This window comes from Malaclemys terrapin, chromosome 2, assembly GCF_027887155.1.
Source record: "Malaclemys terrapin pileata isolate rMalTer1 chromosome 2, rMalTer1.hap1, whole genome shotgun sequence".
Classification (NCBI taxonomy): Eukaryota; Metazoa; Chordata; order Testudines; family Emydidae; genus Malaclemys; species Malaclemys terrapin.
Genome location: NC_071506.1, coordinates 98,998,508 through 99,014,653, shown reverse-complemented (window position 1 = coordinate 99,014,653; position 16,146 = coordinate 98,998,508). Strand labels below are relative to the sequence as shown.

At 44.5% G+C, this 16,146-nt stretch overlaps 2 protein-coding genes across 2 annotated transcripts in view; one reads left to right on the top strand and one right to left on the bottom strand.

The window, feature by feature from the left end:
- DIPK1C (divergent protein kinase domain 1C) overlaps nucleotides 1-10,771 on the top strand; it is a 59,217-nt gene extending 48,446 nt beyond the window's left edge. Inside the window, exon 4 of the mRNA XM_054021086.1 lies at nucleotides 10,354-10,771. Coding sequence (XP_053877061.1) covers nucleotides 10,354-10,407 — 54 coding nt within the window. The 3' untranslated portion in view covers nucleotides 10,408-10,771. The remainder of the gene's footprint in view (nucleotides 1-10,353) is intronic.
- Nucleotides 8,031-16,146, bottom strand: part of C2H18orf63 (chromosome 2 C18orf63 homolog) — a 31,514-nt gene continuing 23,398 nt past the window's right edge. The window contains exons 12-13 of the mRNA XM_054021084.1: nucleotides 11,262-11,374; nucleotides 8,031-8,123 (exon numbers count right to left, since the gene is read on the bottom strand). Of these exons, the coding sequence (XP_053877059.1) occupies nucleotides 8,054-8,123; nucleotides 11,262-11,374 (183 nt within the window). The 3' untranslated portion in view covers nucleotides 8,031-8,053. The remainder of the gene's footprint in view (nucleotides 8,124-11,261; nucleotides 11,375-16,146) is intronic.

The following is a 16,146-nucleotide window of genomic DNA, read 5'->3' as shown; positions in this document are numbered from 1 at the left end:
TGCCTGCTCTCCCAGAGCTCTGGGGCTGGCAGGGCTGGGGCCGCGCTGCTCATCCTAATGGGGCTCTGGGGCTGTGGCCATACTGCCCGCACGGTGCTCTGGGGCTGGGGATGTTACCCTGGGGCGGGGGCCAGCAACCCTAGTGGGGAGCTCTGGCCTCTGGCGAGGGGGGCGGCGTGGAAGAGGTGGGGTTGGGGGCTAGCCTCCCTGAGCCAGCAGTTCACGCACCACTCAGCGTATTTCAGCACCTTCATACCCCAGGTAAAACAACAGCAGTAGCACTGTTTCTCCTATCCTTTTACATCCCATTCAATAGCATCAACATCATCCCCCATGTTCCCGTCCCCCCAAAGCAGCAACAGTTTTCTTCTCTTCAACATCACACACACAAACATATATTAACTAATACAGATGGGCTAATAGTTCTCCCCTCGCCCCCGGGCTGATAAATATTTATGACAACTTACCAACGGTGGATTATTCTATAATTTATTTTAAACTGAGCAAATTGGATCTACAATAACTTTTATTGGTCTGGATTCAGAGTAACATAATAGAACACACAAAATGAGAACATGCACTTTTTAAAATATAAAAAGAATTCAAAATAACCTCTAAGGCAATCAACTGGAATGTAAGTGCATGGAGACAAAGAACATTTATGGGGTAACAGCTCCCAGCAACTAAGTCAATTATAATAATAACTGATAATTTAGCAGAAAGGAAACGTAACCACTCTGCTGCCCATCTTGTCTAATTGTTTCACTACGGAAACTTACACTACCAAATGTAGTCAGAACTGTGTAGGGATGAAGGTTCTGCAGTATCTGAAAAGTTCTTTTGCATTCTAATGTTCAGCAGTCACGAATGTGATTTCGCTTCCAGTTCTGTGGACTTACTTGGGCCCTAGTTTTTTAATTTGTGTATAAGTCAGATTCTGTTCAAGTGCCCAGTTACCTTTGGGAACTGGCATAGATAAATTGAAACTATGTTGATGACTCTTTATCATTAAAAAAGAAAAAAAATTAGGTGGAAAACAAACAAGGAAACAAACAAACAAACTTTCTTATGGTTCTGGCAGAAAAGTTCCTCTCCATACGATGCGACAAATGCCAACGATGGCATCTGTTCTGTCCTGTGCCTAAACAAATTAAAATGCCGATTAAATAGAATCCTCACAAAATCCAAAATATTGTTAAGAAAAAACACCACGCTGACAAAGCTATACTAAAATGATATATACCAAAATGGTCACATTAGACTCCAACAGAATCAGTCCCAAGGTGAAAGAGTGTGTTCACCTCACGTAAATGTTGAGCTGCAATGCCTCAAAAAGTTATAGGAGCTAGCACTGTGACACTAGTTTCTTATTTTCTTCTATTTCATACACAAGTGTTCAAAGTATTAAAAAGCATATTGGGGGAGACAGAATGTAATAATCCATACAGTAAAAACCCATACAATATCTCATCTTAGTTACATTTATTTTGATACAATTACACAACTGTCTCTGGCAGATATCCATCTCTCTTGTGATTTGCTGGAGAAGGCTATCAACAACTGGACTTAGATAAATATTTTACATAGTGAGGTTCATTCCAAAGAAGTGAAACTCATTAGAAACCATGAGAGTTAAGGATTCTGGCATCAAACAAAGAATCTGATTAGTCCCCCAAGAAAGATAATGGTGATTTCGTTTCAAGCCATTATCTAGACAAAGAGAATAACTTATTTAGCATTTTTAAGTTTTAGTAAAGAAGGAAAGAGGCCTGGGGGATTGGACAAAGAGCAAAAAATAATTGTCACAAGGATTGTGACTTTAAACTGACAAATGGTTTGGGAGAAAGCTTAAATGTGCAAGCAGGTATTTTAATACTTAATCTCTGAAAGTGACAAGTTTTAGATAAAAATAATGGGATTTCCCCCCCATATAATTAACTAAATGTCCAAATCCATTTTTGAGGCTCATTAACTTGAACTGTCAAGAGGGGAAATTTGAACAGTGACTCAGTTGTATTGAAAGGTATTTAATGTTCATTTTTTTATCATCTTGTACCAGGTACCACTGACACTAAAGAAAACAGAGCAGAGATCACAAAGCCCATTTGCGACCCTAGACACCTCTGTATTCACACCCTACATGCTTCTGTAACAATGTCTGTACAAATATGAAAGCTAATAATACACTGGTTATTAATATCATTGTAAAATGCATGTGTTAGTTCCATGTGTGAAGTTATGAATTCCCTCTATATGCTGTTACTAAAATGTGTTTGATCCAGATAAGTCTGGGAAGTGCGTAAACAGGTTTTTTCCACACACAGAAAAGCCCAGAGCTTCCATCCAGGTGTAACCACAGACAATTGGCAATCACAGTCAAGTGGCCATTCATTGGCATATCGGAGGCTGCAGGGACAGATCAATGCACATTCTAGAAAGCACCAGTGGGGAAGAAACCAGCAGGAAACCTTCTCCATCAGATGCCATGGCACCTTTCCTCACAGAAGGGAAACTAAATTTTGAGCAGGGTACATTTCAAAAGTTTGCTGGACTATAAAAGAGATGGGCACAGAACCCCAAGTTATCTTTCACTTAGGAAGGCAAGGGAAACCAGCACCTTGTTTGGTGCTGGACATTCATAGCACCTGTATAAAGGTTCCGGTCGACCCCACGTCCCCTCAGTTCTTTTTCCGGCCAACACTAAAAGAGGATAGGAGGGGGTCGTGTATGGGCGGTGGGTATAAGAGGCTTGGGGCGGCTAAGCCTCCCAAAATGGGGCAAGAAATGCCAGATGTGGCACACTTCCCTTTGGAGGTGCACTGGCCTGCTGCCTTTGGAGCACAGCTGCCTGAAGCTCCTGAGAAGTGGGTGTGCCACTGGCGCCCGGACTGTGGCCCCGCCTATGCTCCACCCTGAGGCCCAGCTCCCCCTCAGCCTCTTCCCCCATGGCTCTGCCTGCGCTGCGCCTCTACTCCCCGAGGTCCAGGTCAGGCGGTGCCCAATAGGAAGGAGGCAACCTTTTCTTGAAGGCCACCAAGTAATAGCATCTCAAATGGGGTCCTGGCCTCAGGGACAATCCCCACAGGTTCTAAAAGGGCCCCTGCATTGGCATAGGCTAGTGATCACTCAGCCAAGCACTTGATGGCACTCCCATGCCAGGGTCCACAGAGGGGTAGGGATGACTGGAGGGATAATGGGGGCGACTCCTCGAATGAGAGGAGTGTGACCGACCCAACTGCCGAATCCGATGATGAGCCCTCCTTCTCCAGGGACCATGGAAGTGCAGTTCCTACCAGTGCTGGAGATCAGTGCTGGAGAGGGGAGGCTTGTGCCAGGGCCAGCAAGGATAGTTTCCCTGTAGACAGTATCACCGAATCCAGAACCAGACAGCAGCTGGAGACTACATGCTCCCTCCTGCCCATCAATGCTGCCACCGCCTCTTGTACTGCCAGTGACAACAGTACTGAGAATACCAGCAGGTCTCTGGAGCAGATGGCACCGTGTTGGTGCTGCGCTGTCCTTCCAACGCTGACAGCGCATCCGGGACTGAAGTCAACAGTGCGTGCGTACATGCTGTAGTCAATAGTGCTGCCTGTGATGCTGAGGCAGAGGAGTGGTCTGACTTAGCTCACACTCCCCTCTGTTCCCCATGCCTGGACTTCCTTGGAGTTGGGGAACATCTCATCTTGGCCAGCTGCTTCTTATGCTTCTTTCTTGGCACCAGGGATTGCAAATGGTGCCGGGAATCCTGAATGGTGGAAGGAGCACTCTGCACTGATGCTGAGATACTCGGTTCCTAGTCCGACTGGCTTGGCTTGGAGGAAGATCTGACTGCTACTTCCACAAATAGGAACTTTAACCTGGCCTCCCAGTCATTTTTTGTACAAGATTTAAACTCACAGGAGATCTGACAGTGATCTCCAATGTGAGCCTCACCCAAGCACTTTAGGCAAATAGAATGCAGGCTGCTTAAAGCCCAGTGACCGAGACATGTCTCGGTACTGTGAACGGATGAAATGCCACTGACAGAGAAGCGCCAACTAACTATCTAACTAAACTAACAATTATTTACACTCTAAGTATATACAAGATGAAGAAATGAAGACAAACGAAGACCACTGAGAACAGCTTGCCGTAGCAAGGAGAGCAGTTCCACCGATCGTCCTGGGCGGTAAGAAGAAACCGAGGGGCGTAGGATTGGTCTGGCCCCTTATACTGGTGGTGTGAGCACATGGCTCTAAAGGGCACCAGAACCAACCTAATGAGTACAACTGAGGGAAAAATTTCCGGTGATTGAGCTTGGTGTGCGCAAACACCTACAGTGGAATGAACATTTGCAAGCACTGAAAGAAGAAAGCATATTTTACTTTTACTTGCTTGTAGACATTTTTGCCTTTATCCTTTGTACTTAAACTCATTTAAAACCTCTCTCTTTTTGTTAATAAGCTTGTTTTACTTTTTCAGAGGTTCTCAAACTGGGGGAGTGGGGGGGAGGGCACAGAATGTATTGTGGGGTGTGTGAGAAGCATTAGGGAAAAAAACTTACTGCGCACATTTTACCCACAGCAATGAATAACTAGCAAAGATGTTTCCTCCAGACATATCAGGTCCTCCTTCTCTTTATTTATCTGCTGCTAACTCTTGGTGTGGAAAAGTCATTTGTGTGACAATGCAGCTGCTGAGCGCTTTGGGATGGACCATGCATTTACTGTGTCATACATTTACAGATGGTGATGTACATTTCACTCTAGATGGTGCTGTGCATTTTGATAGATTTTTGTTACACTTGCATACCATTATACAAAGTCGTTGCCATCTGTACGTTAATCTCTTTGCTATTACGAAATGTGCACATTTAATTGTAAGCATCGACCACAATCACAGTTTTGTTTTTGCTCTTATTACTATGGATCATTGATTCTCTTTGAATCAATGCCTTACTGTTTTTAATATTTAGTGAAATTGCATGTTGATTTTTTTATCAGTATATGAACTTGTGTGGTGAGTGGAGGGCATAAACTACTATAAACACAAAGAGGGGTGTGTTCAAATAAGTTTGAGAACCACAGTTTGAGTACTGTGTTGACTTGAAGTGATTATTAACTTCAGTTAAAGCAACAAACTTCTGTGTATTTGTCTCTTTAAAGGAGGAATGGAATTTATTACTCCTCTAAATGTTCCAGGAGAGGGCTGGACAGATAGTTTTTGGGAAATTTGGGAGTGGGGGTGTGTTGGGATCACTTAACTAATAGTATCAAAGGCTGGGGGAGACCAGAAGGTGACTGTGGTGTAACAAGCAGGCTGCTGTAGTCAGAATTGCTGAACCATGGCTGCTCAACACAGATACTCAGTGCATGCTTGTATGCTAGCTGGGAACATCCAGACATGGAGTGACAGCAGCAGAGCATTTTAAGGCACTCAGGGTTAGGACAAGTGGTGACACAACCTCTCACTGGTCTGAATTGCACCTCAGAACGTAACACCATTAGAGCTGCAATCCTTAATTTTAATCCTCTTCTGAGGATTCAAACTCCAAAGAACACAAAACAAAAGTTCAATTTACAAAAGAGAACTACACAGTCAACTTACAAGCAAATGTTACTATTTCTGCTCCAATATTAGTTTGGATTTTATTTGCAGTCAACATCTATAATGTACTAATTACAATTTCTCATTACGTAAAACGAGAATAAAGAAGTTCTGTGCTCTTGTACAACTATGGTTGATGGGTATCTATATACATTTTTATTTTACTTTGTAGATCTGTTTTGAGTGCATATTTAATAAATGATTAACAGTCCCACATAAAGGTTACAACCAGTTGTTGTGTTGCTGTATGGAGGATTGCTGGTTGTGGAACAGCATTGTACTCAGGCTCACTAGACCAGAGGAGACCAGGTAGGGTGGTGGCACACTTGGCTGTACAGAAAAGTGGGAGAAGGGAGATGAAGAAACCACTCTTCAGCACCTTGTAATGGTCAATTGTATGGGACTTTTTTTCCTGTTAGTTGGATTAAACCTTGTCATTATGGGTTGAATGTAACAGCTGCAGTTGTGAGAGACATTAAGAAACCTCCCACCTAAAACCATGGCATATGTGAGTTCACCAGGAATTTGAACAATGGAGGTGGAGGGCTTTTGCTGGGCACTGTTTGGGTAGAGGTGTATATGTGTGTGAGGGAAAAGCAGGACAGAGGCAGTCAGAAAGCCAAGCAGACAGTAACAGAAGTGCTGGTAATGGGGCCCTGAGAGAAGCCTAGACAAAAGTTTTGGATCGGCGTGCAGACTGAAAGAGGTCTGGATCTGTGAGCAAGGACCCTGTTGCCTACTGTTTGATACCTTCTGTGGTCCAGTAAACAGAACTTTTTTGTCTTTGTAAATAAACAAGATTGCCTAAATGAAATACCTGACTCTCACCAATTTCTCCTAATTGGAACCAGATTGACCAAGTCTCCTGGTATGTAACAAAAAATAAATGTAACAATGTAGCTCCCGCAGTGTAGAAAGGGGAACTCAGGACAGGTCATCTGGTGGTACCAGGGCCAGGAACGGGTCATTGCAGGAGAATACACAGGCAAGGCTCTGCCTGTATGCTGTGGCTAGACAGCGTCAGTTGTCACTGGAATGTGAGGTCATTGGTGCTGACATCTGGGATCACATAGCTCAACACTAAGTGACTCCACTGACACATACCCTGTAAAACTGGAATGATGCTGGCTTGCTATTGGCTGAGGTAGGAATTGTGGCTGTATGAGAGAGAGATTGACAGCCCAAGAGGACTGGAGCTGGGGAATGCAGGGCGCACTGGGGAGCGGAGGTATCTGATGCCTTCCCCTGCCGCAGGCTCAGTGTTGGGCAAAGAGGGAGAAGGGACTTGGGCTGGGCCTGGGGGGAAAAGGTGAGAAAGGAGAGTGAAGCTGGGTTTGACTCCGATTTGGAGGGCGTATGTCTTCTGGACTGGAGTCAGAACTAGGTGGGGAGGGACATTGATGGGCTGGGGTCTCAGTTCATTGTGACACTGAGATTTGGTCAGCTATTATAATCAGTTTGGGGGACTTCCTCCTCCTCCCTCTCCCAGTTTTCAAACCAGAAACATATCTGTGATTTTCTGTGACAGATTCTGGAGGTTATGGACCTTGGTTCCTATTCAGCAGAAAAAGTATCCCCTTTCTGTAAGGAAATTGTAAATAAAAATGTTTATATAGTGATAAGTTGTGAAGCCAACCTCCTCCTGCAGACAACAATTATTTTATTTTAAAAACATCTCATCTCAATATATTGCCCCATGGTAAACTTTAAAGGCTCAGGAGTAAATCTCAAGAGAACAAATGTCAAATGCAAACAAGCATTTGTAAGTGCTGAATATGGATGCAACACTGGCACAACAACAGGACAGTACACTATAAAAAGAAGTTGTGGACCAAGACTTCTTAGGGCCAGACACTCTGGCATCACTACACTGATAAGGATTAGTTTGGCAATAGGCTTCTTTAGGCAGCTCCCAGCACTGAGGAAGAACCCACACTAACAGGATCTTTAGAAAAATCATTATATTTTAAACAATTTGGGACAAAGATTGTCTCTTTTTGTGTGTTTATACAGCACTTATCACAATGTGGCCCTGATCCTGCTTGGGAAAGCTGGGCCCTACTAGTACACACATAATAAAAAGCTGAAATCAGCTTCAGTACAAAGTTTTGACAATGCTAATCTCACATCTCCAGCCCTGATCCCCCTCCCGCCTCCTACACCCCAATTCCTCATCCCCAGCTCCACCCCAGATCCTGCACCCCCAACCAGAGCCCTCACCCCATCACACAGCCCAACCCCAATTTTGTGAGCATTCATGGCCTGCCATACAATTCTATTCCTTGATGTGGCCCTCAGGCCAAAAAGTTTGCCCACTCCTGGTGTAAGGCAATCTCTGTACAGACAGTTTATAAAGTAATTGTGATCCTTAAGAATGGGAGATAACACATATAGCATTAAAAGAAGAATCTTTCAGGTTTGTAACACAGACATACCTGATTTTTCTTTCTACGATCCTCTACATTCACATTCTAGATAACAGGCTTACTTGTTTTGGATTTCTTTGACTTTGAATAACCTCCACCTTCTTCCTGCTAACAAGTAATAGAGCAAGTTAAATTAATGCACTCAGTGCTGAGTAACACTAAGCCAACAGCTAAACTAACAATTGTCATGTCTGCATATAAGAAATTTTGATTGAACAGTACAGGAAATAGAAAATAAGCATACATTTCATAGATCAATTAAACAATGTTCAAAATGTGTGGATAATGTACCGTATGTAACAGAAGATTAAATTAAAACCAAAACTGCTGAAAATATCCTTTTAAAATGTTGGATAAAAAGTAATGGCCAAGCATTCCAAGAGCAACTAGTGACTTTTGAGTGCCCAACTTCAGATACCTTAAAGGGGCCTAATTTTCAGAGGATGGGTGCTTAGGTTAAAAGTGATTTCTCAGGGATACACATGTTGCCATGGATTGAGGGCATATTAAGTGCACTCAGCCACTATGAATTAATGAAATAGAACACCACATAGTTAAGGGTTCATTTGGAGACAGGCTTTCAGAAGCAAGGTCATAACTACTGGCAGTTTTGCTACTCAGAATGGGAGGAGGGAAGGAAAAGTAAATAACTAAGAATGAAAGAAGATATGTGGATGGACAACCTAGAGTCTAGATGCCTCAGCTATTAAAAGTTTATTGAAAGTTAGGAAAAGCGATGATCCAGTAAGGGTCATTATGACCTCTGTGTTTTGTCGAAGTTAGTTACAAAAAGTTTAGATAATAGAGTGTACTTGGGAGCAGTCCTCTGGAGCTATTCCAGGAGAGACATTTTTTCATGACATCTTTACTCCCCAGCAGGGAGGCGTTTGGCCAGCGCTGACTTGTCATTGATTACTCAGTAACGTCTCAGAATATAGGTAAATATCTGAGATGTTCTAAACCTATTGCTTATGTCTCTGTGTGCTTAACTCTAATAAACTACTTAGACAAGAGCACGCTTACTTGCATTTAATCCTTGATCAGACAGAATAACTGTGTTCCTATCTATTTATTCCTGACATTGCATGGAGTGAAATAGTTAAGTTACCAGTGTTGGGGGTTCTGAAAACCCTGGGTAACACACAATAGGACCAGTGGTTAATATACTTACAATTTTTCACTTTTTCCAGATAATTAATAAGGGGGCAATATGTGCAGATGTCACAAAATTATTTAGAATAGTCAAGACTGGAAAACACTATGATGAACTCCACAGGGACTCAACAAAACTAAGTGTATGAGCAGCAAGATGGCGGATGACACTTACTGTTGACAAATGTAAGTTAAAAGGAATCATTTGAACTACTCATACACATTTCTAGGTTCTGAAATAAATAATTGTGTCTTTTTCTTGAGCATTTATAGTTATGTGCCACGGTGGTGTGAAAAGGTAAAGGCATTGCAACCTCTACAGGGTTAACAGGGCCCAGGTGGCCACATGGCTGCGACCGGGTGGAGTATGAAAGGAACCTAGGGGAAAAGCTGGATCCAAGGGGAGCTAAGAAGAAAGGTGTGCCTTTTCTCCTGGCTGGCTAAAGGGTGGGGGAGGAAGCATTTAGGGAATTATTCTCCAGTGCTTTTAAGTCCATTTATTTTTTCTGTTTATTATAAAAGAGTCTTAAAAGGATTGAGGTTTGGACCTTATTTCTGTTCCCTGGCTGGTGAAACTGCCCATCAGTTTGCAAGTACTCATAATGCAAACTAACAGTTAAAACATAAAAAGAAGGGAATGGAAAATACTAATGAAATATTTACCACAATATAAATGGATTGTATTCTCTTACATTTAATACTCTTTCCCTTTGGATTATTAGATATAAAAAAAGGATGTAGTAGAAATAGAAGAGGTTCAGTAATAGGCAACAATATGGTTAAAAGTCATGGAAAGACTTTCGTCAGAAGAGAGAGAGAGAAAAGGTTAGGACTGTTTTATTCAGAGAGGAGACAAATAAAAGGGGATATAAAGTACATACAATTATGAATAGTATCTAGCAGTTATTTGGGTGTTCCTATTGATCCTTTCTGATACTACAAGAGTAAGTGGATTAAAAGTGAAACTGAAAGACAGAAAGAATTAAAACCAGTAAAAGGAAATACTTTTTTTATGTTTTACACAATGCATACCTAGCCTATAGAATTTATTGTCACAGGATATTACTGGATCCAAGAGTTTAGCAGGATTAAAAAAGATGAGACGTTTATATAACTAATGAGAGCAACCATAGTTACATTAAAATAAACAATGCAAATAATAAATGATACAAATCTTGTGTTGCAGGGCATAAGCCACCTACTAACAGCTTGGGGCAGGAAGAAAAAAAACCTGTCCTGATGGGCCATTTCAGGAATTCATGCACCTTCCACTCGAGCATTAGCTACTAGTCACCATTAAAGATGGAATACTGGACAAAATATACCAGAGGTCTAATGTAATAAAGCATTTACTATATACCTAGTTAGTGCTGTGTGGATACTTATGCAGTGCTGAAATGATCAATGAAGCTGATAACTATGCACCTCAATTTAAATGTTTCAATACTTTGGATCAAGGAGATGGTGGTAATCTGTAACATACCTGGATTATCCGCAAACAGAAATGACTGTATGGAACCATAAAATTAAATCAGTCTTCACTGTAATTACATGTATTAGTATTTGAAATAGAGTTTACATTTTCTGCAAGTTTCTTTGAATTATGATTAAACAGAGTAAAATACATGTGCAGAAAAGGATGTTCTAAATTGATTGCATACGCTTCATCAAATAGGGAAAGCTTTCATGCAGTCAGAAGATTCTCATTTATATGACCATTATAAAGTGGATTAATAAATCCCAGAAATAAGTTGTATGGTACTGTGAATGTCCTAACAAGATTTTTATGTGGAATCGGAAAAATTATTTTCGTAAACCCTAAAATAAAATATTTACATTAAATAATATTGTTAACCTTATTAGCGTTTCTACATATTTAATTTCTGAAGGAGTATGTTTTCAAAGTTTTAAAAGTTGGCAAAAAAAAAAAAATCAGAAAATACAGGAATGAAATAAAAGTTTTACTTTATCCAGGCCGTAAGGGATTTCTTATATTCCTTGTTTTGCTTTAACTAGTCAACATTCTAAAATCAAAAAGTACATATTGTCTTTTTCATCACTTAGTGTTTGGATGTTTGTGAGTTTTTTACCTGCCTTCTTTTGCCACAACTTTTCTTTGAAGTTGTTTTCAAATGGGTCTCCATCTTTGAGTAAATCTGTTTTGAGGTCACTGCTTCACAATGCAAGGGATCATTCACTGCCAACATCTTAAAATACAAAAGTTGATATATCCTCATCAGCTAAAACTCCAGTACTATTGTAATGGTTATCATGACAGGACTTCTGATTGACTTTTTTTGGCCATTGAATCTCACCATTACAATCCACCCTGACCTGTCACTTCTAACAACACTAACACCAATGTGAATTATGCAGATAAATCTATCACTCACTCTCCAAAGAACAGACCACTATCAATATATACCCTTTCTTACTGATGTACATTCTCACTCTAGCAGCTAACCTGTGTCTGTGAGGCATTAATAGCCTAGTGCTTCATATTTCTAGAGACTTTGGTATTGAACTGTGTTCACAGAATATATGCAAGAGCCCCTCTCTGCTCAATCCTCTTCATCAACGCCCCCCACCCACATAACAAACAAACAAACCCCAACAAAATAAAATCAGGCTGAAAAATAATTACAGTCTACCAAATTCATATTTTTAGATTAAGAAAATCTTAAGAAAATGGGAAAGAAAAACCACTTCACACCCTGTGCCCAACTCCCTGGAGTTTTTAGGATAAAACTTCTTTTCATTTTCTTTTGGTGAAGAGCATTCTTAAATAGCAGCAATAAAAGATTCTATATCTTGTAAAGAAGGTGCAACAAAAATGTCTGGATAATTTTCTTTAAGTTAAAAGCCTTTGTAGACACAAATTAAAAGCAAAATTAGGAGATTCAAAGCACAACTTACGTTCTTGAAAGTCTGAAAAAACTTGGTGCTAAATTCATCACTATTGCACTGAATTCAGTTTACCACTTCTTGTTTCATTAAAACTCAAGAGGAAGTATCATACTCTATTTAAAAAGACGGTTACTCACCGTTGTAACTGTTGTTCTTCGAGATGTGTTGCTCATATCCATTCCATTAGGTGTGCGCGCGCCGCGTGCACGATCGTCGGAAGATTTTTACCCTAGCAACACCGGCGGGTCGGCTGTGGAGCCCCCTAGAGTGGCGCCTTCATGGCACTGAATATATACCCCAGCCGACCCGGCGCCCCCTCAGTTCCTTCTTGCCGGCTACTCCGACAGTGGGGACGGGGGGCGGGTTTGGAATGGATATGAGCAACACATCTCGAAGAACAACAGTTACAACGGTGAGTAACCGTCTTTTCTTCTTCGAGTGCTTGCTCATATCCATTCCATTAGGTGACTCCCAAGCCCAACTTAGGTGGTGGGGTCGGAGTGAGACATTGCTGTGTGCAAAACCGCTGATCCGAAAGCAGCATCGTCTCTGGACTGCTGCACTAGTGCATAGTGAGCTGTAAATGTGTGGACTGATGACCAAACCGCTGCTCTACAAATGTCCTGAATCGGAACTTGTGCCAGGAAAGCCGTCGAGGAAGCCTGGGCCCTCGTGGAGTGAGCGGTGAGGTGCGGTGCTGAGACACCTGCCAGGACATAGCAAGTCCGGATGCAAGACGTAATCCAGGAGGATAGGCGTTGTGAGGAGACCGGTGAGCCTTTCATTCGGTCGGCCACTGCAACGAAGAGTTGCGTCGTCTTTCTAAAGTGCTTTGTGCGGTCAATATAGAAGGCCAGGGCCCTTCGTACGTCCAGGGAATGCAAACGTTGATCCTGGCGAGTGGCATGTGGTTTGGGATGAAAGACCGGGAGAAAGATGTCCTGGTTGATATGAAAAGGAGAAACCACCTTAGGGAGAAAGGCAGGATGTGGACGAAGCTGCACTTTATCCTTATGGAAAACTGTATAAGGGGGCTCGGATGTAAGCGCCCTGAGTTCAGAAACGCGCCTTGCTGAGGTGATGGCTACAAGGAAGGCTGTCTTCCAGGATAGGTACAAAAGAGAACAAGTGGCCAGTGGCTCGAATGGAGGACCTGTGAGCTTGGAGAGAACCAGGTTGAGGTCCCACGTCTGAACGGGCTGACGTTGTTGTGGGTACATCCGGTCTAAGCCCTTGAGGAATCTAACGACCATCGGGTTAGAGAATACCAAGGACGCGAGTTCCCCTCGGTGAAAGGCCGATATAGCGGCCAGGTGAACTCTAATTGAAGATATCGCCAACCCCTGCTGTTTTAGGGAGAGGAGATATTCCAAAATGAGAGGAATGGGTGCCTGCAACGGGGACATGGCTCGTTGTTCGCACCAACAGGAGAACCGCTTCCACTTGGCCAGGTACGTGGTGCGTGTTGAGGGCTTCCTACTGCTCAGCAGAATCTGTTGGACAGAGTGCGAGCATTGCTGCTCTGCCTGGGTGAACCATGGAGCAGCCACGCCGTGAGGTGGAGTGATTGGAGGTCGGGGTGACGCAACCGGCCGTGGTCCTGAGAGATGAGATCTGGATCCAATGGAAGCGGGATCGGTGTCTGAACCGAGAGCTCCAACAGTGTGGTGTACCAATGTTGTCTTGGCCATGCAGGAGCGATCAGAATTACCTGTGCCTGGTCTCTGCGCAGTTTGAGCAGTACCTTGTGGACCAGAGGAAACGGAGGGAAGGCATAAAACAGGTGGTCTTTCCAGGGAAGCAGAAAGGCGTCCGAGAGGGAGCCCGGAGCTCGACCTTGTAGGGAGCAGAACACGTGGCACTTCCTGTTGTCTCGAGATGCAAACAGGTCTATCTGGGGAAACCCCCACCTCTGGAAGATGGAATGTATAATGTCCGGACGGATAGACCACTCATGCGTTTGGAAGGACCTGCTGAGTCGGTCCGCTAGAGTGTTCTGGACTCCAGGGAGGAACGATGCCGTGAGATGGATTGAGTGGGCGATGCAGAAGTCCCACAGGCGAATGGCCTCTTGGCATAGAATTGACGAACGTGCTCCTCCTTGCTTGTTGATGTAGAACATGGCCGTGGTGTTGTCGATGAGAACTAACACACAGCGGCCACGTAGGAGATTGAGGAATGCCTGGCACGCCAGGCGTACCGCCATCAGTTCCCGAACATTGATGTGTAGGGCTAACTGGGATGCAGTCCACAGGCCCTGGGTATGGTGTTCGTTGAGATGGGCGCCCCACCCCAGAGATGACGCGTCTGTGACCAGGTGCAGGGAGGGTTGTGGGGCGTGAAATGGCATCCCCTCGCAGACTACAGTGTGATCTAGCCACCAGGTGAGGGAGGCCAGGACCGAGTCCGGGACCGTGACCACCATGTTCAGGCTGTCCCGATGTGGACGGTATATTGATGACACCCAGGTTTGAAGCGGGCGAAGTCGAAGTCTGGCATGCCTGGTTACGTACGTGCAGGAAGCCATGTGACCCAGCAGGGTAAGGCACGACCTCACCGTGGTAGTTGGGAAGGCCTTGAGCCCTTGAATGAGGTTCGTGATGGTGCCAAATCGGTTGTCTGGCAGGATGGCTTGTGCACGTCTGGAGTCTAGAACTGCGCCGATGAATTCTATTCTCTGGGTAGGTTCTAGAGTGGATTTGTCCTTGTTGAGTAGGATGCCCAACTTGTTGAATGTGTGCACTATTCTGTGGACGTGAGCGTGAACTTGCTCCTTGGTGCGACCGCGCACCAGCCAGTCGTCTAGGTACGGGAACACCTGTATCCCTTGCCGACGAAGGTACGCTGCCACGACAGCCATACATTTCGTGAACACCCTTGGGGCCGAGGATAGGCCGAAGGGAAGGACTGTAAATTGGTAGTGCACCGTGTTTACCACGAATCGCAGGAAGCGTCTGTGAGGTGGGTAAATTGAGATGTGAAAGTATGCGTCTTTCATGTCGAGGGCGGCGAACCAGTCTCCAGGATCGAGGGAAGGGATAATGGCCCCCAAAGAGACCATGCGGAACTTCAACTTTACTACGAATTTGTTGAGTCCGCGCAAGTCCAAGATGGGCCGCAGACCTCCTTTGGACTTGGGGATCAGGAAGTAACGGGAATAAAATCCCCTGCCCCTTAAGTCTATCGGAACCTCCTCTATGGCCCCCATGGCCAGGAGCGTAGAAACCTCCTGTATAAGAAGTTGCTCGTGAGAAGGGTCCCTGAAGAGGGACGGGGAAAGGGGGTGGGAGGGGGGGATAGAAGAAAACTGGATAGCGTATCCCCTCTCCACCGTGCGGAGGACCCAACGGTCCGAAGTTATAAGGGACCAAGCACGGTGGAAGTGGGAGAGGCGATCCCGAAAGGAGGGAGCTGGATCCTGGGGGATGACTGGGGCGCCGTCCTCGACCGCACCTTCAAAAGTTCTGTCTAGGACCTGAAGGTGGTCTTGGTGGCCCTTGGTTCTGACCGGGTTGAGGGCCAGCCCATCTTCTCCTACCACCTCGCCCTCGCCTTCTGGCAGGGTCCTGTCTCTGACGAGGTGGAGGGGGGTAAAAACGTTGAGGCTGCGGCCTAAATGGTCTGCGCTGGGGACCCGCAACATGCATCCCCAAGGAGCGCATGATTGTCCTGGAGTCTTTGAGGCTCTGCAATCGAGAGTCCGTCTTCTCCGAGAACAGCCCCTGTCCTTCAAAGGGCAAATCCTGTAGGGTCTGCTGTAATTCAGGGGGCAAACCCGAAACTTGGAGCCAGGAGGTCCTGCGCATAGCGATACCTGCGGCCAGGGTCCTTGCGGCCGAGTCCGCTATGTCCAGGGAGGCCTGTAAGGAGGTCCGAGCCACCTTCTTACCCTCCTCAACCATGGCTCCAAACTCTTCCCTGGACTCTTGGGGAATCAACTCCTTAAACTTCCCCATAGAGTTCCAGGAGTTGAAATTGTAGCGGCTCAGTAGCGCCTGTTGATTCGCCGCTCTAAGTTGTAGCCCTCCGGCTGAGTAAACCTTACGGCCAAACAGATCAAGCCGCTTAGCCT